Source organism: Ochotona princeps, chromosome X (genome assembly GCF_030435755.1).
Source record: "Ochotona princeps isolate mOchPri1 chromosome X, mOchPri1.hap1, whole genome shotgun sequence".
NCBI lineage: Eukaryota > Metazoa > Chordata > Mammalia > Lagomorpha > Ochotonidae > Ochotona > Ochotona princeps.
This window is the reverse complement of record NC_080865.1, coordinates 31,803,168-31,828,828: the sequence shown is the minus strand read 5'-3', so window position 1 is coordinate 31,828,828 and position 25,661 is coordinate 31,803,168. Positions and strand designations below refer to the sequence as shown.

Sequence of the window (25,661 nt, the reverse complement as noted above, 5' to 3'; positions counted from 1 at the left end):
TAACTGGGTCTCCAGTGAGCCAGAGGTGGAATGAAGCCTCTAGTGTGGTCCCCACACCATGTGGCATCCTTTTAGTCAGATGCTAAAACACATCCCCCAAACTCAGCATTTCTGGGGTGAAAAAAAATGTCTCTCATTGGCATATGTCGTCATAAAATGGACAGTGGGAGGATAGTGTGGGGCTGGGAGGAAGAGAGACCAGAAGCAACGCCCTTTGCCCTGTTGCTGGAACTACTTGTTTTTCCCATGACTGCTTGTTTCCCCCTCCCCTGGGGGCCACCCAAGATGACTGCTGCTCACTCTCATTTTGCAGTAGAGAAAACTCAAAGCTCTTGCTCCAGAGTTGCATTTGAAGCTGTGACAGTGTTGGTCTCAAGCCCCTTGCCATCATGTGGGGGCCTTTGATCTGAAGCTATCCAAGAGAGTCAACTGGTTTACTCTGAGTCTTGGGGTCTGCATAGCTTGGACTGTGAGAGAACTAGCCCAACCTTGTAGGGTGGCACAGGGTGGTTTGATGACTCAAAGATAACATCCGAACTATAGTTAGACTTAATACTGCGAAGTACTCAAGTGTGCTGGTCAAGACAAAACAAAACAAAACAGGAATACGAATCAATAGCCAAATTATAAAACAAAATCCCCTTTGACGTCCATGAAGCCTTTTCTCCATGGGATTTACCACATTCAAGAGTTGGGCTTGCATGGAATGGCATGCCCTGACAGGATGAAGGGCACAACTGAGACTTGCTCTCTTCTGACCCAGCTTCTGACATAAACATTCTGAGAAGCAACAGGGGAACAGGGTGGGCCAGGCTAAAGGACATTCAGAGGGTCTTGGTGCCAGACAAAATGGGCAGGTGGGCTATGCACAGACACAAGACCCTGGATCTGGAGAGGAGAGGCAGATGCTGAGACCACTGGCGTCTGACATGCTCCAGCTGAAGGCAGTGGCATTGACCTTTGGGAGAGTGATGGAATATGGGCAGAATGGCCCCAATGGTTGCTGCTGAGAGGTGAAGGATGCTGTGGAAAGAGGACGCTTGTCTTTCTGCAGTATCACTGAGGGCTCCTGCCTGCAGTGCCTCAGTTTCTCCTCTCATTCCAAGACTTCAAGCTTTGCAGGTGAAATTTGCACTAGGTGTCTTATAAGATCACTTTTCTGGTATCTTGTGGTGTAAGGGGCGAGTCTAAGAGAGGGAGAAGAAGAGAGCATGAACAGAGCATGCTTGAGCCTGGGGGAATTGGGCCAAGCCCCAGGACTTCAGCCATCTCTGGCACAAAAGGAGTTAATGGCAGGGACCGCGCCCCCCCCCCTTGTCCGGGCACGCGCAGCGCGCCCCTTTGGTGCGCGGGCACAGCAGCCAGGCTGCCGGAGAGCTGATCTCGAGGATTCGGGTGCGGAGCCCTTGGCCTGGAGGCGATATGGGTGGTCCGCGGCCCGATTCAGTCGCTCGCAGCAGCCCGGGGAACAGGTGAGGCTGCCTGCCCTGGTCTCTCATTCTCTAGCCATCCATACCTTGTCCCTATCCTATCGTCTCCCAATTCCTGGCTCCTCCACTCCCCAGCAAATGGCCCCCATTCCTCTCAACCCCATGTTCTCCGTTGGCACCCATGACCCCTCAGTTCTCCCCCCTCCACGTTTCTCTCCTCCACCTCCTCCCTAAATCCCGCATCCCTACCATCCTCCCGCCCCGCGGTCCCCGATTTCCACAGCGCAGCCCGCATGCTCATCAAAATACCCCTCTGGAGGGCCCCTAGCCCCATTCCTGTCTTGCACATTGCCAGTCCCCCCTCCCCTGCAGTGCAGCCCCATCCCCCTTCCATCATAGCATCTCAGAGCCAGGCTCCCTCCCCCACTCTCTGCAGCCCCCCCACCCAATGGAGGCCTTTATCCTATCCTCCCCCATTCCAGTGCAACTCTGTCCCCTGATCCCATTCCAAACCCATGGAGCCCCCAGTACTGCAGTTCCCGATACCAGTCCATTTCCGCACAATGCCCCTCACCCAATACCGCTCCAGCCCCCGATGTGTCCCCAGATGCCATTCTCATCCTCCTCGGCATCGCTGCCTCCCCTTGTCTTTTCCCAAATTGCAAGTTGGACCAGGATGGGAATCTTGGCCTTGGGAGCTCACAGTGGGTCCTAGGATACAGAGGGCGTTTGGGGGTCGGTTGGTTTGGTTAGGTGTTCACGGGGAGGGGCTGCAGGGAATTGCCTCAAAAGGGAATTTGGCATTTGGCGCCGAAGGGTTACTGGAGACTGGAGACGGAGGCATCCCGAAGGGGTTAATGGAATTCGTGGGGTGGGGGCGGCACTGAGGGGGTTAATGAGGGGGGGTTGCTGGCGGGGAAGCCGTGTGAATGAGCGGTCTGTGCCCCAGAGTTGCCATGGAGACGGTGAATGGGGGGATTGTGTGAACTCAGCTGCGGACTACCCCCCCCATACACACACACCCACCCACTCCCTCCTGCCCCACCTCCCTACTCCTACCCCTTCCTTCCCCTTCCCCCCTCCCCTCTACCGGGGTGCATTCTGGGCCGTGTCTGGGATCTTCCCCCCCATACTTTGCTCCCCATTTCCTCTGAGCCCCCACCCCTTTAGTCACTTTACCCGCCCTTCCTCCTCCTCCTTTTTCTTCTCTCTCTCTCTCTCTCTCTCACGCACACACACACACACACACATACACACACACACGCACACGCGCACACGCACATTCTTATTCCCCTCTCGTGGTGGCCGGGCGTTCCCAATCGCCCTCCCCCACCCCTTCGGCCAGTTCTTAAAGGAGCAGAGCTGCAATCTTGGCGGGAGAAACGGGGAAAAAACGAAATGTGCACTCGATGCCTGTGTGCGGGGGCGTGCACGTGTGCGGGGGCGTGCATGTGTGACAGTGCGGGAGCGTCTGTGTGTGTGTGTTTGTGTATGTCGGCTGTGTAGCGATGTCAGAAGGCCTGTGTGTTGGAGCGTCCTGCTATTTCGGTGTCAGTCTCCACCCGTGTGTTACCGTTCCACTGCGTGTGTCTGGGTATTTACCTATGCGGGTGTATGTGTTTCTGTTTCAGTCAGTCTCTGTGTGGGTCTCTGAGTGTGTCACTCTGTGAGGCTCTGGCTGTGTGGGGCATTCCGTCTGACAACATGGGACTCTCTGAGGGTCTGGCATGTATGTCTATCTTGGAGGGAACATAGCAGTGTCTGTGATCCTGGTTTGATTTCCCTTCCTCCCTTCCTCCTTGAGTCTTTGTGACTTTATTCCTGTGAGTCTAGGTGACTGTGTCCCACAAACACCATTGTTGCGTTGTTGACACTGGACTGGACAAGCATCCGCAATGCCTAGGGTGCCCTCAATCCTGGCATTTGGTGTGAAGTCAGAGATAGCCAGCAGAAAGCACAAGGCATAGGGTTCGGGGGCAGTGAAAGCTGCAAAGTGGACAGGATAGGTGCAGGATGACCCGGGAGACTCTGCTGATGCAGCGTCCTGCCCCTGGCCCTGGCCTGTCTGAGGTGAAGGGGTGGGGGACTCTCTAGGGGACCTTGCGCCTTGCTGCTGCTTTCCTTTCTTCTGGGCCAAGTGTCCTAATGTGAGGTTATCGATCCTGCTCTCTCCTGATCTGGAGGTCCCTGTGCGGGATTACTGGGACCCACCCGCGTTCCGTTTCCAGTCTTCCCCACCTCCCTCCTACCATATGCTACTCCTCTGGCTCCAGCTGACCCTGAGGAACTCCACTGTGCACTGTGCAGTTGAACTTGGGGACTGAACTCGCACTGGCAGCAAGCATCATCCCCTTGGATTTTTCCCACCACGGCCAAATCCGTAAAATGGTTCTGAGTGTCTGGGGGTGGTCAGCGAGTCTTCTGGAAGCCTGGGTGTGAGAATAGCCCAAGCCCAGCTGGATAGCAAAGACAGACTCCTAGCCCTCCCAGAGCGCATTGGATGACACATCCTTCCCTCTTTCCACAGGCCTGTCTGGCCCTGAGGGAGTCCCCTTTCTGAAGCTGTGGTGCTTGGACGACCTGCTCTCTACGTCGCTGGGCACCTGTAGGTGTCTCTGGAGAGCTCAGATTTGAGGTTCAAGTCAGTGTGGCCATGAAGGGGCTGCCTGTTGGGCGGATGCTGTGACCCTGGAGTCTGCCTCTCCTGCCAGTACCCCCTGCCCAGAACATGTGGCTGCGGCTTGGCCTGCCCTCGCCGTCCCTGAGCCCCAAGCCCACAGTTGGCCAGAGCCTGTGCCTCACCCTGTGGTTCCTTGGTTTGGTGCTGAGGGCCAGTACTCAAGCCCCAGCACCCACAGTCAATACTCACTTTGGAAAGCTAAGGGGTGCCCGGGTACCATTGCCCAGTGAGATCCTGGGACCTGTGGACCAATACCTGGGGGTGCCCTACGCCGCCCCTCCAATCGGCGAGAAACGGTTCCTGCCCCCTGAACCACCCCCCTCCTGGTCGGGCATCCGGAACGCCACACACTTTCCCCCAGTGTGCCCCCAGAACATCCACACAGCTGTGCCCGAAGTTATGCTTCCCGTCTGGTTCACTGCCAACTTGGACATCGTCGCTACTTATATCCAGGAGCCCAATGAAGACTGCCTATACCTGAATGTCTATGTGCCCACAGAGGATGGTGAGTGCGGCGGCCCGCCACTGTGCCCTCCCTGCCCTCCCCCCACGCCTGCCCTGTCGTGTCGGTGGCTTGCATGTGGCGGTGTGCCCTGCAGCATGCATCTGTCCGTCTGTGAAAATGCTTCTAACCATCACTCAGCTTGGCCTCTCCTCCCCCCTTCCCAGTCCCGCGCTCTCCCAGCATTGTCTGAGCTCCCATGTGTGAGTGACACTGTTGCCAGGAGGGGCCTGGTCAGGCCTGAGAGCTTTGACAGGTCGAGGTCCAGTGCTGGATGGGGGTCCCCCCGGGGGAATATGGGTCACACTGCTGGCAGCTGCCCGCGGGAGGATGCTGGCTCCACCAGCCCCTTCCCCCACAACCCATTACCAATTCCACCTGCTTCAAAAGGTGGTAGGTGTAGGAGACCAAGGGCGCTGGGTGTGTGGAGGGGGAGGGGCAGGGGCAAGCCTGGTGGGCAATGCTTAGGTGCCTCCTCTTCCACTTAGCTGATGCCTCCTCCCGCGGGGGTCATACAAAGGTAAGTGACAGAAACAAGGAGATGGTGGGACAGGCTCTCTGCCACGTGCTGCCTGCAGAGCAGCTCAGCTCTTGGGGCCTGGGGTGGGGTGGGGGATGCATGCCCCTGGGCAGAGGCCTCCTGTTATTTTTTAGTTTTTTATTCATTTTACAGTAAAGCGGATTTCCAAGGAATGCGCCCGAAAGCCCAACAAGAAAATTTGTAGGAAAGGAGGTAGGTAGCGAGCCGGTGGGGAGGGACAGAGAGAGAGAGGGAGGGCTGCCTGCCCACCTGCCCTTGCCCCTGACGACCCGGCCTTCCTTCACGTAGCCCGGGCTCAGGGGGCAGTGAGCAGGCAGAAAGGCCACCTCATCTGAGGGCTCTGGCCGCTTTACAGGGAGAATTCGGTGACCTGAGACAGGCTCAGATCAGAAGCAGCAAGCCCATTTCTGCCAATCTTCCCAGTCCCTAATTCCACCCTGAAGCGAGTGCCAAAGACAGAGCCAGCGGCTCTCTCTCTTCTCTCTCTCTCTCTCTCTCTGTGACACCTCAGGAGAAAATGGAGCCAGAGGCTCCTCCCTTTTGCCAGTGAGCTGAGCCGCAAGACCACTCCTCCCTGCCTTTCTGGCGGGTTGAAAGTCTAGACCCATTCTTCAGTCTTGAAGCCTAGACCAAACACATGTGCACATGGGGTTAGGAACTGTTGTCACACAGCCTGCACCCTTTCTCCCTTTCTCCCCCCACCTCTGGCCAGAGTCTAGCAGGGCGACCCCAGGTTGCACTGCTGTGTGTGTGGGAGGAGGGGAGGGGGCGTCTCTGAGAACTAGGAATTCCATAAGGAAAGATGAGATCCTGTATTTTAAATTCATGCTCTTGCCAATCCTCCTTTTTGAATGCCACTTTATGTTCTCTGCAAAGCCTTTTCGTATTTACCTCGTCAAATCCTCCCCAACGCCTCTGGGGGCCTAGGAGAAGGCAAAAGTCAGCATCCCAATTTTACGGATGAGGAAACAGACCCAGGGGAGTGACTTGCTGCTGCTCAAGGCGTCCCCGTTGGTCTGTGGCAGAGCTGGGACAGAAACCAGGAACTTTTGACCCTTAGGGCATGCTCTTTCCACTGTAGCACCCAGAGCCAACTCCCATCTGCTCGTTCCCACCTCCTCAACTTGGAGGAAATAAAAAAAAAAAAAATGATGACATGTGACTGACTTGGGCTGAATTGGAATCAGTCAGAGCCTAAAGAAGCAGGTGGAAAATGCCAATCAATTCCCTGGCAGCCCTTTGGCAGGCATGGAGTTTGGTTGCCCTTGATGTCCCAGGGCAGGGTTTCTGTGAGTGGGACTGTCCAGGTTCCTGGGACTGGATACTGCCTACTGAAGAATGTCTCAGGGCAGAGCCCAGGAATACGTGTGCTGAGCAGGAGCCCTGTGTGCTTCAGGTGCCCCCTGGGACAGGGAGTGAGACACGAGGCCTTTAGGACAGGCTTTCACACCATGCCCGCTGCCAGCTTGGGACCACACCCGTGCATGCACAAGCACAAGGCAGTCAATGTTTTGGACCCCAGTGCAAAATCCTCGTGTGCTGTAGAAAAGGCACAACAGGTCTGGGAAGCGCAAAGCCTCACAGTCCCAGCTCTGCTGCCAACCCATAGCGAGCCCTTAGGCAAGTCTTTCCTTTAGGATCCTGAGTTTCCACATCAGAAGTTGGTAGGGGACTGATCCATCATTTGTACTCTACTCACTCGTAAAGGAGTCAGGAAGACTGTCTCTTACACCTCTTAGACTAACTCCTTTGAGTTATTGGTGAGGTGTGATAGAAGAGCCAATGCTAATCCTGACCGTTCTTTCAGAACAATGATCTCCCAAGGCTCCTTTAAGGGCCAAGGGTGGCCAGAGAGCTGACTGGAAGCCCTTAGTCAAATACAAACATTTTCCAGTCCTGACGATAGATTCGGGCAAGGTCACGTGCTAGGTGCTATCGGGATCTGAGGTAGAGGAACACTTTAGACAGCACTAATAGCCTGTCAATGCTCTGAAGACGCTCCCAACCTAATCCTAAAACTCAGTTGGTTTTCCTAAACCCCCACCTCCAGTCTAGGCAATGGGTTCCACACAGAGTGAGTGAGTGAGTGAGTGTGTGTGTGTGTGTGTGTGTGTTGGGGATAGACATAATGTTATTTAGTGTTCCAATTAGTTCCCTCTCCAAGACCTGTTGGGTGAAGTGGGAATCATGTCTCTTGGCATGCAGACACCCCCACCCAGAGGTCGTTAGGGCTATGGTGCGCAGAGATATGGAGGGGGGCAGTTGTCACCATGAAGAGAAACCCAACATGTGGGGCCTGGCTGCAGGAGCAAAGGCATCTGTGTGAACGAGACAAAAATCATGCAGCCACCCAGGGACACTGTCAGAGAGGGGCAGAGGGACAGGGTGATTGAAAGTGAAGGGCTTTCTGGGGAAGAGCTGCCCTGGCCCGTCTCCCCCACCCCCCGCCGAGTGGGAGGGGAACTGTGTGTGGGGAAGCGGGAGTCCTGTCAGTCTAGCAGGCTGTCCTCTGTATGGGTGATGATGTCTGTGTCCCAGCGGGTTTCTGAGGGCACCGCTGGCAGGTGTTGAGCTAACGCGGGAAGACGGTAGGTGTCAGCAGAAGTACAGGCAGCTGGGGGCACTGTCTCCCCAAGGGCCGGGCTCGGGCCCTAGTGGAAAGGCCGCTTCGTCGTCGTGGGAGGTCTCATCCCATTTTGATGGCTAGCTCTCAGGAAAGCTGCTCAGCAAATAACCTGAAAGGGGAAGGGGAGCTGGGCCAGGGGCTATTGGCTGTCTCAAGGTGGAGGGGGAGCCCCATTTCCGCACGCTGGCCACCATCCAGACAAGAGCCTCTCTCCCCCACCATTTGGAAGCTGCACCTCCCATCTCCTTCAGACAGGAAGGAGAATGGCTGCCGGAATGTCTCTCCCCACTGGTCTCTCCTCTCCTCTCCTTGCCATGCTCCCATCTCTCTCTCTGCATCTGTTTCTTTCTTCTCTTTCTTCCATCCCTGAAAGATGGCATGGTGCAGTGGAAAGACCATGGGCTCTGCACTCAAGCTAACCTGGGTTTGAATCCTGTCTCGAGCACTTCCTAACTGTGTGATCTCGAGCAAGTCACATTACGTCTCTGAACCTTAGTTTCCCCATGAGTGAAACAGGAATGAAGATAGGGGTGTAAGCCATGTGGCAGAAGTAAGAGGGTCTGCTACACGGTAAACATTCAGTACGTGGTAGGACCTATCTCCATTACTCCTCTCTCTCTCTCTCTCTCTCTCTCTCTCTCTCCTTCTCCCCCCATCCCTCTCATTCTTTCCCTTGTCCCTTTCGCCTGTGCCCTTTCTTCCTCCCCTCCCTGCATCTCTGGCTCTCTCCATCTCAGAGCAATGCTTGCTGCTCTGCAGTCTCTTCCTGTGGGCAGCAACCCCATTTGCCATTAAGCAGAGCGGGGGCGGAGGGGGGGGAACAAGGAAGAGCAGAGAGAAAGCTTCATCTGCCATCTTCTCCTGTGGGAATCAGGGTCAGCTGAGGCCTGGCTCCAGCCCACTCACTGGACCCTTGGGAGCTCAAGGCCTGGGGTCCCGGCAATGTGGCTCGGCCTGAAACACCTCACATGGATATCCACACATGCTGGCAATGTCATCCCTCACCCACGGTACCTGTCCCTGCGCTCCAGCTCCACCTGCCTGGGCCCACACGCACAGCCCCTTCCATGCAGAATGAATCCTGCCCCCCACGTGGGCCTCTGGCTCTGTGCCCTGGTCCACCTGCAGCCACCTCCTTCCTAACTGGGAAGAGAATTGCTTGAGATGGGCTGTTGGGGACAGGGAGGCCGGGCAGGGAGGCCAGCACAGCAGAGGCCTGCAACACCATCATCCTGATACAGGTCTGGGCCTCAGCCCACCCATTCCCTCAGTTCTTGCCATCCCTCCTGCCTGTCCTGGGCCCAGGCCCAGAGCTGGCTTGCTGGGCCACACTGCAGTCATGCTGTTTTTGAATTCTCTCTCTGTTTTGTTCTCTGTTCTGTGCTGTTGTGTCTCCCCGTGTCTGGTCCCCAGGATCCGGCGCTAAGAAACAGGGCGAGGACTTAGCGGATAATGACGGGGATGAAGATGAAGGTATTTGGGGGCTGCAGGGCGCGGCGGCTGGTGCATGGCACAGAGCCCCTCCCCTTCTCGATGGGGAGAAGCCCCATCTGTCTGTCTGTCCGTCCGTTGGTGTGTTTCTGTTCCTGTACAAGGCCGACGGGCTGTTCCTCTGTCTCGGGCCACATCGGCCACGGGGAGTTCCAGGGTGATGGACACGGCTGGCAGGAGCAGGGGCCACAAGCAGAGCCACGGGGAGGGCATCTTCCTTACCCCAGTCCCCCATCCCATCTTCTGAGCAGCATGGAGAAGGGAGAGACAGGGGTTGGGAGCGGGGGGCGGTGCGGGAGAGGCACACAGGGTTCCGGATGGCCGGCCTGCCCCTGGGTTTCATTGAAAAGACCCCTGTGACCCGTGGGGGAGTCTGGCTCCTGGGAGAGGGGCCCAACAGGACAGTGAACCAAAGAGGGAGGCAGGGAGAAGCAAAGGGGCTAGACAATGGCAGCACCTAGACCCTGCCCAGCCTTCTCCCACAACCATGCAATGGCCTCTGAGCCAGGGGCTGCAGTGGGTTCGGAACAGGGCCAGAAAGAGCACAGGCTCTAATGGCAGGCTGAGGCCAGGAAGCCTCGGCTGTCAATAGATGACCTAAGATCCTGGGGTGCCGATCGATTGGTGGGACCAGCCTTCCTCCTCAGGGAAACAGGTTGTGTTTGCTCCACAGTAGTGAGCGCTGCCTTCCACCTCTGTGCCCTGCTCCTGCCCCTTTGCCTTTGAAGGGGCCAGCTTAGGGCTCCCTCCCCCAGTGCTGGGCAGGGCTGTGCTGGGGGAGGAGAGTGCAGACCATGGGTCCACTCACACATGAGGGGCAACAGGCAGAGGGAATCAGGCCTGGAGCCTTCTTGTGACTGCCCTGGCCCTGATGCCCTCGTGCCTGGGCTTGGGAACGGCTGCCTACTGGTCCCTCATTGAGTGGCCTCTGTGGGGGTCCCCATCTTCATCTTTAATGCCTACTGAGCACAGACACTTGCATTCTTAGCTCCGTCCCACCCCCAGGGAGAATGGGGAAAAGGGCACGTGGCTGAGCAGCCGTGTCAGTCAGGTGCCCCCACCCATTTCTGCCATTTACACCTCTCTCCCCACATCCTTCCTTGTTCTCTCCCCGTGCCACCCCTTATCCCACACCTCTTGTCTCTGTCTGCACTGGGGGACCAGCTGCTGCCAGTGGCCGTTTTTCCATGTAACTGGTTGTAGTCTTGGGGTTGCAGGGCTCCCCAGCCCCCCGATCTCTAAAGCCATGTCAGGTCCCAGGACTCCTGGGTGCCCAGGGCAGGGACTCAGCTGATGCAGCTAAGAGGCCAGCCCTCCCTCTTCCTGCTGCTCCCCTAACCCTTACCTGGGCCCCTCCGGTGATGGGGACACCTCGGTGGTCTCACTGCCTCCAGGTAGGAGGCACCTGTAACCAGAATCTGGGAAAATGTTGATTGAAGCCCCAATGTCTGTGGCCCAGGCTTGAGCTCCAGGCCTAGCAGCCCCATGAGTCCTGCCCGCAAGGATGGCAGTAGTGTCCTGGCACCTGGGATAGCTTTGCTGCCCACATCCCCTTCCCTCGCCCCCTCCACCAGGGTTGGCGGGGGTGGGGCAGGAAGGGCATCCTACCCAGCCTATGTCTCATGCCTTCTACTTGCAGACATTCGGGACAGTGGTGCTAAACCTGTCATGGTCTATATCCACGGAGGCTCTTACATGGAAGGGACAGGCAACATGATCGATGGCAGCGTCCTAGCCAGCTATGGCAACGTCATCGTCATCACCCTCAACTATCGAGTCGGAGTGCTAGGTATGATTTCCTGCTGGCTGCCTTGGAGGAAGAACTGGCTTCTCAAAGGGGGACAAAAGAATGCCAGGCGTGGGTGCTTAAGCCTTGCCCCTTTAGCTGCTGTTCATGATCATGACAAAAAAGTTGTACTTCCTTGGCCTCTAGGCAAAAAGTTTGTATTCCTTTAGACCCTAGCCAATTAATGGTCCCCCATTTTGGGACCACTGGAAATCCAAGCTTCACACCTTCTCTTAGGGCTCCTATTAGTTCTTTGCTACCAGGTTTTTGACTGATGAATTTTGTAGGGCGTGTTAATTTTTCTAATGTCTCCTCCTCACCCCTAACACTCCACGCATACACAGATAGTCCTTCTAGAACACACCATGTTCACACTCCTATATACCCTCACAGACAAGCCCCAGCCACTCCCACACATAAGTATCTCTCACGTACCCCCACAAAGCACATTCACTTAGCCCCACATCTGCATCTGCACCCCCTCTCACACATAAAGACATTTTCCTGGCAGTCACATGCATGCCATATGCATAGTCTCAGGCACATACATCCACATATGCCCATGTTCTCTATACACTCCCCAGCCACAGCCACATATACACATTTGTCTCTTTTCATATATGTACACACACACATTCTCATATACTTATTCCCACATCTCCATGTCCATGTCTCCACCCATGCATACCGCACATACCCATGCTCACCCACCCCCATCTTTATGCCCTGCACCCTGCATATCCATACCGTACTACAAACACATATACAGAATCTATATGTATTTATGTAAATGTACACAAATATTTCTTTCACCTACCACCACACATACACCTCTGCATATCCCTCTATACATCATACTTCACATCTACTTCACACACCTACATATACAATCTGCCCTTCAGCTTCTCTATCCAGATACAAACAATATTCCCCCTCTCTACATGCATGTACCCTCACCTGTGTGTCCACCCACACATTCACAAATACTAGATACACAGTTACACCCTGTGTTCCTGCTTCCACGCTACACACACCCCATGCCCTACACTTAAAGATCCGCCCCCCCCATATACTCACACACACTCTTCCCGTACATACCCTACCTCAGAGGGACCTTCAAAATGTTCATGGAAAATGCATGGTGCTATAAAGAAAAGCTGGTAAATTGCAAGTCTTTTTTACATTGAAGTCAACATAACTTTTCACTCCATTTTCCATAAATCTTTTAAAGTATTCTACTCTAAATACCCCGTAAGTATACAAATGCTTATTCCTTTGTTTCACCCCACAAATGTGTATCCATCTAGGCTGTTTGAACTACATCCGTATCTTATATGTACACACCTCTATCCACTTGTATCCATAGTCATGCCTCCTATAACCCTTACAGACCCCCACATGCATCCACATTCTTCTTACTCTCTCCACCACACATCTTTACACACTGCTACCCATTACACGTACATTCCCACTATGTCCGATGACTCATTATACACATGGACATGTGCACACACACACACACATCCACACACACATACTCTCTCTTTCTACATGGACACATTTGTTTCAGCATTTTAAGCTGCCTCTCTGCCTGTACCTTCCTTGATGACCTCCTGATGCCTATATAAGGCTCAGGTCTTGAAGTAAACAAATGCTTCAGACAGGGTGATTAAGTGTAAGAACCTGGTTCACCTAGACCCCGTGTGCCTGGAGGGGCCTGAAGAAGTTACCTTCTTGCCTGAAGAAGTCACCTTCTTGCCGAAGGCTTTGGCGTCCTCAGAGTTCCATGGGTGGGAGCAAGGTCTGGGCTGTTTGTGTATCTGTAGATCAAAGTACTGAGCCAGTAGTGAGGTATGCCTCACCCACAGCCAGCTGAGAAACAGGCCTTGTTTGCATTGGTACTCTACACTCTGTCACTTTGCCCACTCCATTCCTAGGGTGAGGCCCTGGTGCTGCATCTGACTTTGAGGTGCAGTTGTGTGTGCAGAAGGCCAAATCTCTGTTGACTTATCATTAACACTGTGTGGGGCAAGGAGGAGAAACTTTTGTTGAGTTTAGATGGGAGAAATGATATTGCCTGAAAAAAGGGAGAGTGTGTGACCCCATCAGTGGCAACAGGGATAGTTGGGGATGGGGGACATATACAACACCACCCTGGTCTCCCATAGTCTGGTGAGCTTTGGACTCAATGATTCTGCCCTTATTTGTCAACTGTTCTACCCCTGTTGATAAAGGAAGTCTGAATCCCGCGGTCCCATGAATAAGGCTAGAAACTGACACAGCAGGGCTACACACTTTCTAAAGAGTAATGGATCACACCACACACACACACACACACTCTACATATACAACCATACAGTAGTTAAAAGCCAAAAGCAATTTTACTACTACGTTTTCTTAGCGTGACAGAAATCATTCCACTCCATTGCCTTTAACCATTTTAAAGGCAAATCTCCAGTCTGCAAGGTTGCTTGGAAGGTACAGAGAATACTTAGCTTTGGCCTCCAGCTCCATGTTACCAGGCCAGCGGGGACTGGGGGAAAGAAGAAAGCAGAGGAGAAGGGAAGAGGGAGAAGAAAAGGGTTGGGGAGAAACAGGGTCGAGAGAGCCACAGGGAAAGGAGACCTAGAGGAGACACAAGGAGAGACTCGAGTTGGCACCCAGTCTGTGAGGTCCCCACACATCAGCTGGAAGCTGCAGGCCACACGGACGGCTGCCGTTGGTGAGTGCTCCCCGTGAGCAACAGTGTTCTGATTACTTCACAGACCTTCAGCAGCTCTAATTCCTTAAGCTTCTGCATCAGAAAGCTCAACCTGATGAAGCTACGGACTCTGCATGACAATATGCACAAACACATGTGTGTACACACACACACATACGCACACACACTGGATGGTTATCCCTGAAACTCACCCAGGTTAAGAAGCCCCTTTTATAACCTCCTCTCACTTGGATAGCTAGAAGAACACATGTAAGGGACAGAAATTTATTCTTCAGGTTTGCTTAAGTTGATGATCAAAATAATGTAAGCATACTTCAAAAAGTTAATGGAAAACGGAATTAAAGGTAGGTTTATTTTAGTGTAATGTTTTGAAATCTGTACATAGCTTTGTTAGACAAATATGTGTTTATTTGTTTTAAAGGCAGAGATACTAATAGAGGAAGAGAGAGACAGATCTTCATCCACTGGTTCACTCCCCAGCTGACTGCAATGGTTAGGGCTGGGCCAGATGAAAACCAGGATCCAGGAGCTTCTTTCTTGTCTCCCACATGGATTCAGGGGCCCAAGTACTTGAGGCATCCTCCTCTGCTTTCCCAGGCCATTATCAGGGGACTGGATCAAAAGTGGAGCAGCCAGGATTCAAACCCTCACCCATGTGGGATGCCAGTGTCTTAGGCAGTAGCTTAACTTGCTATACCACAGTCAGTCCCCATAGCTTTTTCATAATTCTCATTTTCCATGAACTTATCAAAGACCCCACATATGCATGGGTTCTGTATTACTCAAAAGTGACAGGGAATTATAAACTGGGATTTCTATAAAAGTCCTCCACCACTACCTGTGTGCCCTTCACTTCCTGTTCTGGAATACAAATACAATCAACAAGCCACTGATTGGGTTCTGGGTATATAAAAGATTTTATTATTTTTTTTCTCTTGGCAGATGTAGAACAGGGATTTGTCCCTGATGCATAGGGACTGTGTTGTGCAGCTAAGGTTTTGTTATTCTCTTACCCCAAACATTCTAAAAACACACAGCCTGTTTTGGACCTCAATTGCATACATCCTTCACCATCCCTCCCATCAGCTTCTCCCGAGCACCCAGCCCAAACAGACAACTCCCCTGAGGTGCTTTTCTATACTATATCTTGGATGAATCACATATGTTGAGGATGTCACAGACTAATCCATGAATCCTCTCCAAGGCAGAGAGGAGTAGCTATTATTTGAGAAGTCCCCAGTGGGCTTGAAGCCAGCACAAGAGAGGGATTCCAGAAGGATTTAAGATATGGATATTCCTGGGGCTGAGGAAGCAGGAGCATGCCAAGTTTTATTCTGGCTTCCAGAATTTAATCCTCCATCCTTGCTTAGGTACCCTCCAGGCAGACTGAAAACCTGGGAGACGTCAAGCCTTAAGTGACACAAGTATCTGTTTCTGAAGCAATCTGTTGACAATCAGCTTACCATGTGCTGCAGTATAAATGCGAGCTGGAGAGAGTGGCTCAGATCTATTTTGAGTTTCTAGAGTGGGGTATTAACCTCCACTCCCATGGAGGTGACTGGGGTGACTGGGGTGGCTGAGTTCCTGGGAAACTTATCAGTGAGCTGCTTCTCTGCCACCCTACCTGGTTTTGTGTGCTTGTGGTCAGTTGTGTTTGCTGTATAAACTGCCTGAGCTTGTTGTCATAGTAGAGATGTTGGCCTGGCACCAGCCACGTGCCTCCTGGTCCCATATCTGCAGCTCAGAGGACCTGAAGGAGCAGACAGTGATGACTGAATCCTCCCTCCCTGAGCTTTTTTTTTCCTCATCCAGGAAATCGGAGGAATCAGCTCTACTACATCCCAAAATGCACGCTTCTCCTAAATGATGCCTTGGCCAAGACTGAAGCCAAGTCTGATGTTTCCTAAATGAAAGAAAAGGCCAAGAGAATATAAGGGAAGGAGAGGGGACCAGGAGAAGCAAGAAGGGCACTTGGTCTGAGCCGTTCGGGGCTTGGGCAGTGGGGTTGAATCTTGGTCAGCAGCGTTTTGAAGGCTCACAGGAGCAGCTTCAGTTCCTCGGTGGGTCCAACATAGGAGAAGTAGATTCCCTTGTCAGCAGGAGTGGGGATTCCTCAGTACAATCTTACTTGGGCTTTCTCTAATTTCTCCCTGTTTCCTCATCTGGAACCTGGTATTAACAAAGACTTGTGACTAGGTCCCAGGAGGAAGAACTAAGCCCCTTTGCATACTTAATTCTACCAAAGGTAAATTAGTAGCACACTTGAAGATGAACTCTTTTGTAGAAGCCAGCAATGAAAGTCATGAGATCTTGTGCTTGTTGGAATTCAGCCCCCAACCATAGACTTCTAGGATGGTCCAGGATCCCTCTTGAACTGCAGGAGCTTCCTTACGGGGCCCCACACAAAGTTCATTCCAGGTGCTGTGAGTGAGCTCCCTACTATGGTGTCAACAACAATAACAAAATTCAAATCCAAGTCTGCATTGGCAATGTCTAGGAAATTGCTACAAGTCCTCACCCGGAAAGACCCCCATGCAAAAGCCTAGGGCAGGAGAAGACAGAGCCTGCCAAAGAACCTGCCGATCAGGGGGAGAGACATGAAATAAAATAGCAGGATCAGTCTAAAATGGAAGCGGGTTGGGAAGGAATATAGGACATCTCTGTGGGATAGCCAGCAGGTGGGCGGGAAGGTAGTCTCCATGGCAACAAGTCTCCACAGCAGCAAATCTCAGCAGGTGGGCGGGAAGGTAGTCTCCATGGTGATCTATGTCCTCAGCAGCAAATCCCTGTGGGTGGGCGGGAAAACCTGTTTCTGTGGTAACGCCCAACACTGACTTCCCATTTCTCTGCCAGATGAACAAGATGGTCTAACTCAGTGGCTTTGCAACTTTTGCAGGCATTAACATCACCTGGGGAGCTTGTGAAAAACACAGATTACTGGGTCCCCGATCTTGGAGAAAGGGAAATTAAGGACCTGCCCTGAGGATGAGGGGAAGGGGAACATCAGAGGCCATGTCAAGAAGTAGCAATGAACTCATTCATACAGGAAGGGCAAAGGGAGAGACAGATGGGGAGGAACAAAGAAATGTAGTTCTACAGTGTGTTATAGATGCTTATGTTCATTGGATCCTTGTCACCACTCTATGATGTATTTTTTTTGTGTGCAATTTTTTTATTATTATTAATTTCATTGCATAATGTGACACATTTGTTTTTATGCACTGGAATTCCCCCCACCCCTCCCCAAACCCTCCCCCCACCCCCACGGTGGATTACTCCACCTTGTTGCATTTCCATAGTTCAAATTCAGTTGACATTCTTTCATTGGAGGTTTTGACCAATCTCTATGATGTATTTTTGGCCTCATTTTGCAGAATAGCAAACTATGACCCAGAGCCTTTAAATAACTTGTCCAAAGGCTACGTAACTAGAACGTGATAGAGCCAGGACTCAGACTAAGGACTATCTGATTCCAAGCCCCCTGTCTTTTTGTGTAGCTCAAGACATATTTTTAAGGTGCTGTCCCATGGATAGTAAAACAAGGCAAAGGTTTCTGAATTCTGGCTGCTTGAGTTCCCATCATCTCAATCTGTAACCCGCAAACATCCCCTTCATATGTTCTGGAGGCCCCTCCTTCCCATCTAAGTAACAGATGGGAAACTGGTAGCCACCCCTTCCTTCATATATTGTGGATGCTAGACCTTGCAGAAAGCAGTGATGGTTTAGCTACGTGGAATGTTCCCCCTGGTCCACCCTCACTTCCCTGACTCCTAACCCAAACCCTGCGTCCTCCCCATTCACTGTACCCTTTGTTGAATCCAGGCTTCCTGAGCACCGGAGATCAGGCTGCCAAGGGCAACTATGGCCTCCTTGACCAAATCCAGGCCCTCCGCTGGGTGAGCGAGAATATTGCCTTCTTTGGAGGCGATCCCCGCCGGATCACTGTCTTCGGTTCAGGCATCGGGGCGTCCTGTGTCAGCCTCCTCACACTGTCCCATCACTCAGAGGGTGAGTAGCTTATTGGACCAGATATAAATTAACCAAGTGCCAGCTGTCCACTCTGAGCCCTGTGGGCTCTGGAATGCCCAGGTCTATGTGCAGGAGCACCCTCGCAGCTCAGTATTGCTTTGGGGAGTGGGGAGAGTGGAAAGGACAGGTCTGTGGGAAAACAAGTGAGAGGGAAGCAGAGAATCCCCCTCAGGCCCTGAAAAAGCAAGGTTCTGATGTGGGGTCTAACGTGCAAGAGTGGGACTCAATTACCCATCTGAAAGGACAATAGTTGTTTGGGGGCAGGGGACATCATTCTATAGTGATGTAGGGTGAAAATGAGTTTCTAAGTGTAAGAAACACTTTTTTGGAGAAACAAGTCTGTACAAGAAGGGAAGCGTCTCTGAGGGTGAAGAAGGTCTGAAATGAGAATCTCTAATCTGTGAGGTGGACTCCTGAGCAATGATGGTCTATTCACGGACCCGAGACCTTCTCCAAGGGTGACACATCCCACCCAGGGGAGGCTCATTTGCATGTTTTAAAAAAAGACTTATTTATCTGTTTGTTTATTTGAAAGCAAGAGTCTCTCTCTCACACACACACACACACACACACACACACACACAGAGAGAGAGAGAGAGAGAGAGAGAGAGAGAGAGAGAGAGAGAGAGAACAGAGATAGAGATCCTCTATCTGTTAATTTTTTCTCCACATGACTGCAACAGCCAGGATTGGGCCAGGCTGAAGCTAGGAGCCAGGAACTCAATTGGAGCTTCCCGTATGGGTGGCAGGAACTCGAGTACTCAAGCTATTATCTGCTTCCTCACAGGTACAGTAGCAGGAAGCTCGATCGACATAGAGTAGCTAGGACTTCAGCCAGCCACTTCCGTATAGGATGCTGGTATCCCAAAGGACAGCTTACCCCTTGTGTCACAACACCTGCCACAAATCTAATTTTTCCCATTTTATTTGAAAGACAAAAAAGAGAGAGGGATAGAAAGATCCTCTATCTTCTGGTTTACTTCTCAAATGCCTGCACCATTCACAGTTTGGCCAGGCTGAAGCCAGAAGCCTGCAGCTTCATCTAGGTCTCTCATGTAGGCGGCAGGGACTCAAACACTTAAGCCATCACCTGCTGCCTCCCAGTAAGTGCAGAACCAGAAAGATGGACTGCAAACGAAGTAGCCAGACTTAAACAAGACATTCTGATTTACAGTGTGGGCACTTCAAGGATTGTCTTTAACTACTGTACAAAATGCTCCTCCCCAGACTGTTTTTGTTTGTTTGTTTGTTTGTTTACAAATTTGTGTTTTTAAGGGAATTGAGGCACAGCCGATGAAGACTTTGTGAATCTTTTTTTAAAGATTCTTTTCACTTTTTATTAGAAAGGCAGATTTGCAGAAAAATCTTCCATCTGCTGGTTCACTCCCCAAGTGGCTGCAACAGTCAGAGCTGAGCTGAGCTGAGCTGAGCTGAAGCCAGGGGCCAGGAGCTTCTTCTGTGTCTCCCACGTGGGTGCAGGGTCCCAAGTACTTGGGCCATTTTCCGTTGCTCTCCCAGGCCACAAGCAGGGAGCTGGATGGGAAGTGGAGCAGCTGGGACACGAACCGATGCACTATGAGATCTTGGTGCTTGCAAGAGAGGATTACCCAATTGAGCCATCATGCTGGGCCCTGAATATTTTTAAAAATATTTATTTATTTACTTACTTACTTAAAAGGCCAAGCAACAAAGATAAGGAGAGAAGGAGGGAAGGAGAGAGCTAGAGCGAGAGCGAGAGATTTTGCAACCGTTAGTTCACTCTTCAAATGGCCACAACAACCAAGCTGGGCCAGGCTAAATCCAGGAGCCTGGGACTTCATCCTGGTCTTCCACGTGAGAGACAAGAGCCCAAGTACTTGGGCCATCTTTTGCTGCCTTTCCAGGTGCACTAGTAGGGAGCTGGATTAGAAGGGGTGCAGCCAGGACTCAAACCAGAGCTCTGATTTGGGATGCTAGTATTGCAGATGGTGGCTTAACCCACTCTGCCTCAACGCCAACAATCTGAGACTCATTTTTAATCTCTCCCATTCAGTGGGTCCCCCTGCCAGTGACCCTCCCAAAAAGGGCATCAAATGTTTCCCCCCTCTTTTTTTTCTCTCTTTTTTTGCTTTCAGAAAATATTGTACCCACCTGCACACTATAGAGAACATTCTTGAAGTATGAGGTAACTTTTTCTGAAGTAAGGGAATCTGTAAGAGAGGACATGTTGTTGTCATCAAAACCAGCGCCAGGAGTTAGTGATGCTCTCACAGGAAGACCTGCAGTTTCTCTTCAGAGAAAGCGTGGCCCTCAGAGAAGCGAGTCACCTTTGCTCCACCTTACAGGGTGAGGCTACCCTGGTAAGGGAAGAGTAAGGTACAATGCGAAGGGATTGAATGTATTGTGGGTGACAGGAGTGGGGCCAGGACTGCCCCCACCCTGTTTTCCCCTCAAGGTACATTTTCTCTGACAGTGCTACCTCTGGGAACACTGTTTCCTTTCCCGAAGAGACACTGTCTCACCAAGGCCAGCATCTCTGTAGGCCTGACTTCTTTTAAGGATTCATTCTCTGAATCTTTCTGGAATTGGCTCATGGAATAATAGTTTTGGGGCAAGTGAAGCTGTGTGTTGAGCAGTAATCTTCATTTCTCACCCTCTCTTTCTGCCATGCCAACTGCCTTTCTCCAAGAAGCATGGAATTGCATGTTTAAGAGCCGGATTCTCCCTCTTAGGGTGTTGGGGCTAAGGAGAGAATGGCACCCTCTTTTTATTTTCCTAAGAGGGGGCTGAAAACCATCTTCTTTTTGAGTCTGGGGGTCTGGCTGCCTCTGAGCTGATGTGGATGTGAAAGTGTGGTGTCGGAAAAAGGCAAGGCTTTGGAAACTGCACACTCCACATGCCCTGGATGCCTTTAGACCCCAAGGCCTTTGCCCTTGAGATCTTTCCCCAAACTGCCCGAATGTGGGGCTCTCTCCTGCCTGCATTTCTCATCTCTCATGAAAAAGACCCCTTTGTGGTGTAAGCGCCAGCTCCCTGGTGGTGCGTTGGCACAGAGCTGGGCCCAGCTGGGCAGGAAGCAAGAAGGGAAGACAACGAGAGATAAAGAGAGGGAGCATAAGGAGCTGATGTGTGGAATCCAAGGGGTTAATTCTTCCTGGCATGTTCTTAACCCCAAAGTTACCGACCCTCACACAGGCCAGCGAAGTAATGGAGGCAGCAGGCAAGGAGCACACCACCCAGGCGGAGGGCTCAGCAGTCCGTCCTCCGATCTTCATCCCTCATCCCTTGTCTAAAGGTTCATTCCTCCTTCCTAAGCCCCATCAAAATGTACAGCATCCTCAGTGACAGATGGCTAGGAAATTTTGTGGCTGCATGTATGACATGAGTGATATAAGCTGATGCTACCTGTCTTCTGTAGGCCTTTTCCAGAGAGCCATCATCCAAAGTGGTTCTGCTCTGTCTAGCTGGGCCGTGAACTACCAACCAGTGAAATACACCAGCCTGCTGGCTGACAAAGTGGGCTGTAATGTGCTGGACACCGTGGACATGGTGGACTGTCTCCGGCAAAAGAGTGCAAAGGAGCTGGTAGAACAAGATATCCAGCCAGCCCGCTACCACGTGGCGTTTGGCCCTGTGATTGATGGTGACGTCATTCCTGATGACCCTGAGATCCTCATGGAGCAGGGCGAGTTTCTCAACTACGATATCATGCTAGGTGTCAACCAGGGTGAGGGACTCAAGTTTGTGGAAGGTGTGGTGGACCCCGAGGATGGCGTCTCTGGCACTGACTTCGACTACTCCGTTTCCAACTTTGTGGACAATCTGTACGGCTACCCCGAGGGTAAGGACACCTTGCGGGAGACCATCAAGTTCATGTACACAGACTGGGCAGACCGTGACAATCCTGAGACCCGCCGTAAAACACTGGTGGCACTCTTCACTGATCACCAGTGGGTGGAGCCTTCAGTGGTGACGGCTGATCTGCATGCACGCTATGGCTCACCTACCTACTTCTACGCCTTCTACCATCACTGCCAGAGCCTCATGAAGCCTGCCTGGTCAGATGCAGCTCATGGGGACGAAGTACCGTACGTCTTTGGTGTACCCATGGTAGGTCCCACTGACCTTTTCCCCTGCAACTTCTCCAAGAATGATGTTATGCTCAGTGCAGTTGTCATGACCTATTGGACCAACTTTGCCAAGACTGGGTAAGGAGTCAATGGGGTTTTCTTCTTTGGTACTCCAGCATGCCAATCCCCTCCCTCTCTCTATAAACCTTTTTCATCTTTTCTTTCCTAAGATCATTTCGAAATCTTGCTTGTCCTTCCCACCTCCTTTCCATGTCATTTTCTTCCCTTCAAAAGTGTCGCTGAGAATTCAGTTAACATTAGCACTTGGCAGCAGTGAGAATTAGCAGTCCAAAGCATGGGATTCAAGGGCAGTGGCCAGAGGCCTGTGAAATGAAAATCCAGTGCATTCAGACAGGGGCGTTAGTGGGTTCTTAGCACACCTGGGCAGCAGTGGGCCTGATAGATGCTTGTGGAATGAGAAGGAAACGCATGTGGAGCCTGATCTTAGAGGATGTGCATGGAGAAGGAAGTGACAGCTTGCCACGGTGCAGCTCGCTGTGGGGCCTGGGGATTCAAGGCTTGGGAAAGAGAGGGAGGGATCCTGAAAAAGACAGAGTTGCAGAGGCAGGGGGCATGTTTTGGACTAGAGAAGCACTTAAGGGGCGGGTGTGAGAGGAAGAGCACTGGGCCCTTTCCTCATCCAGGTAGAGTGGTGACCCCAGATTTCCATGTGGTATTTCAGGGATCCCAACAAGCCGGTCCCCCAGGACACCAAGTTCATTCACACCAAGGCCAACCGCTTTGAGGAAGTGGCCTGGTCCAAATACAACCCCCGAGACCAGCTGTACCTTCACATCGGGCTGAAACCAAGGGTCCGCGATCATTATCGGGCCACTAAGGTGGCCTTTTGGAAACACCTGGTACCCCACCTATATAATCTGCATGACATGTTCCACTATACGTCCACAACCACCAAAGTGCCGCCCCCGGATACCACCCACAGTTCCCACATCACCCGCAGGCCCAACGGCAAGACCTGGAGCACCAAACGGCCAGCCATCTCACCCGCCTACAGCAACGAGAATGCCCAAGGCTCCTGGAATGGAGACCAGGATGCAGGGCCACTCCTGGTAGAGAACCCTCGTGACTACTCCACCGAATTGAGTGTCACCATCGCCGTGGGGGCCTCGCTCCTGTTCCTTAACGTGCTGGCCTTTGCTGCCCTCTACTACCGTAAAGACAAGCGGCGCCAGGAGCCCCTGCGGCAACCTAGCCCTCAGAGAGGAACCGGGGCCCCGGAATTGGGAGCTGCTCCTGAGGAAGAGCTGGCAGCGTTACAGCTGGGCCCCACTCACCACGAGTGCGAGGCTGGCACCCCCCACGACACTCTGCGCCTCACTGCCTTGCCCGACTACACCCTGACCCTGCGGCGCTCCCCTGATGACATCCCACTCATGACCCCCAACACCATCACCATGATCCCTAACTCGTTGGTTGGCCTGCAGACCTTGCATCCCTACAACACCTTTGCCGCAGGGTTCAATAGCACCGGGCTGCCCCACTCACACTCCACCACCCGGGTATAGCTTCAGCCCAGGGCCCAGCTCATCTCCCGGCTCCCTCCCTCCCAGAGCCACACACACATGCACACACAGACATGCACACGCAAACACAGACTGACATCTATGTATACGCACTCACCCACACCCTACAACTGCAGAGCCACCTGCACAAACACAAGACAGATGTGGACATGCACATGCATGTACAAAAACACAGATGACAGAAGCAAACGGGAACAAACCCCGCAGACGGGGACAAAAAGGAGTCCTCGGCCAAGCGACAGCAGCTGCAGCCAGCTCCCCGAGTCTGACCACAGACACTCCTGGGGGGCCTGAAAGCCACAGCTGGACACCCCCTCGGTGCTTGCCTTCGGCCTCTCTTGGAACTGCACCACCGACCAACTCCAGACTCGGGAGCTGTCAAGAGCAGAGTAGCTCTTCCTCCCCCAGACTTGGTCTTTTTTCTGGGTCTTGTTTTTGTTGATTTTTTTTAAAGCAAACAAACAAACAAACAAAAAAACACCAATTTTGGAACAAATGCTTTTTCAACCCGTGAGTGCTAAGAGGCCATGGAAGGGAGAGCTCTGGGCCCAGGTCTCTCTGGTTCTGGAACCCTCAGTGCCCACATAATTAGACCAAGAAAAAGGACCCCGCCTCCCCCTCCCACCCCATCTTCAGCCCCCAAGAACGAAACAGATCCGAGCAAAGCCATGGGGTGGAACGAGGCAGAGGCAGGGGCCAATGACGACTGGGGCTGGAGGATCATAGGGGACAGGCATGCGACCAGCCCTGCCTATCTGTGAGGGCTACTGCCCTGCCTCCCTCCCCACCCCCAAAGCCAGCAGCATCGCCCTGGCTAGCCCAGATGTGGTGGGCAAGGTCTTGTGGAGGAGGCCGTGTCACCACGCCCACCTCCCCCCACCCCCGCACGGGGTTATCTGGGCTCTGCCTCGGCCCCTTGGGGAACTGCTATCAGAAATTTGCCCCATTTTCTTTACAGTCTCTTTTGTGTCTGTCATTCCTCTTTCCAAAAGGCGGTGGTTTTTCTTTTTTGTTGTTGTTGTTGTTGTTAGTGTTGTTGTTGTTGTCGTCGGCCTTTTTTTTTTTTTTTAAAGAAACGTTCTTAAAACACTAACGGAAACCCATGGAGTTCGTCCTTTGTAAAAATTTTAAACACAGTGTCTTGATATAAAAATAAAAAATCCAGTTAGCACTCCCAACCCGCCTCCCTTGCGCAGGCCTTGCCCCCTGCCCCACTTTCCTGCAGACCTAGGATTCAGGGGGGGCAGGCGGCCTTCCCCTGCCCCCGGACCTTTAAAGCTGACGCAAGTCTGGGCTGCTCTCTGCTGTTCCCTGCACCTCGGCCTCGCCCAGCCTTAATCAGGTTGCTGGGCCCCCTTCCCCTGCCACCCAAGCTCTGGGTTCCTGCAGCTAAAACCTCCTCTTAGCACCTCAGGCCTCCTAAGGAAACAGACAAAAACAACCGTTCCTTCCTCCGTTGCCGCGTCCGCCGCCGCCGCCGCCGCCGCCGTCGCCTCCTTCTCTGCTGTCACCGCCACGATCGCCACCACCTTGCCCTCATCTTCTCGAACTCGGGGGCTGGGAGGAGGCCTGACCTCTAACTTGCTGACATTCTTTCTCTTATCTAAATCCAGTGCGGCATCAGCCATGTGGACTCCCTGGCCTTGGGTGAGGTCCCTGGGCAGGGGCCCTGCCTTCCCCCAAGGATTCTTGTTTCCTGTTGTGTGCGTTCAAATTGGACTGGCCACTGGGGCCCTGAGAGCCATCTCTCTCCTGGGAGAGGATCCATCCGTGGGCTTCCATGCCGACCCCAGGAGAAGGAGAGGCTGGGGTGGGGGGAGGGGGGTGGGGGAGGGCAGAGCAGATTCAGTGGGGCCCCACGGGAGGAGTATTATGAGATGGCATGTGATTCTCCGTGACTTGAAGGACTAACCTGGGCATTCGCTCATGAAGCATGGTAGCTGGGTGGGGTCACTGGTACCTCAGCCACCAGGACTAGAATTCTTCCAGGGGACCCTGGCAAAATGAGGGAGGTGACGCATCACTGGCAGGACAATGGTCAGAGGGGCTGAGCACGAGGAAGTGTGTACAAAGACCAAAAGCCAGAACTCAGGTACTGATGTGGTACAGGGACAAGAGGGACGGGCACAACAGACTCTGATACACAGAGAGTTGAGAAGATGAAGAGCAATGACTGAGGAGAGGGTATCGGGGGGCTCACA

General features: G+C 52.6%; 1 protein-coding gene across 2 annotated transcripts; it reads left to right on the top strand.

The window, feature by feature from the left end:
* Positions 1 to 1,350: 1,350 nt before the first annotated feature.
* On the top strand, positions 1,351 to 25,212 carry NLGN3 (neuroligin 3). Of its 2 annotated transcripts, XM_004595240.2 has the most exons (7): positions 1,355 to 1,472; positions 3,958 to 4,615; positions 9,193 to 9,252; positions 10,910 to 11,059; positions 17,601 to 17,786; positions 21,205 to 21,994; positions 22,599 to 25,212. In XM_004595240.2, the coding sequence occupies exons 2-7, from the start codon at positions 4,159 to 4,161 to the stop codon at positions 23,440 to 23,442; spliced, it is 2,487 nt and encodes an 828-aa protein (XP_004595297.2). In that variant the 5' UTR covers positions 1,355 to 1,472; positions 3,958 to 4,158; the 3' UTR covers positions 23,443 to 25,212. The 2 variants fall into 2 exon arrangements, with proteins under 2 accessions (XP_058514939.1, XP_004595297.2); XM_058658956.1 differs by lacking the exon at positions 9,193 to 9,252 and having other exon boundaries at positions 1,351 to 1,472.
* The last annotated feature ends 449 nt before the right edge of the window (positions 25,213 to 25,661 follow it).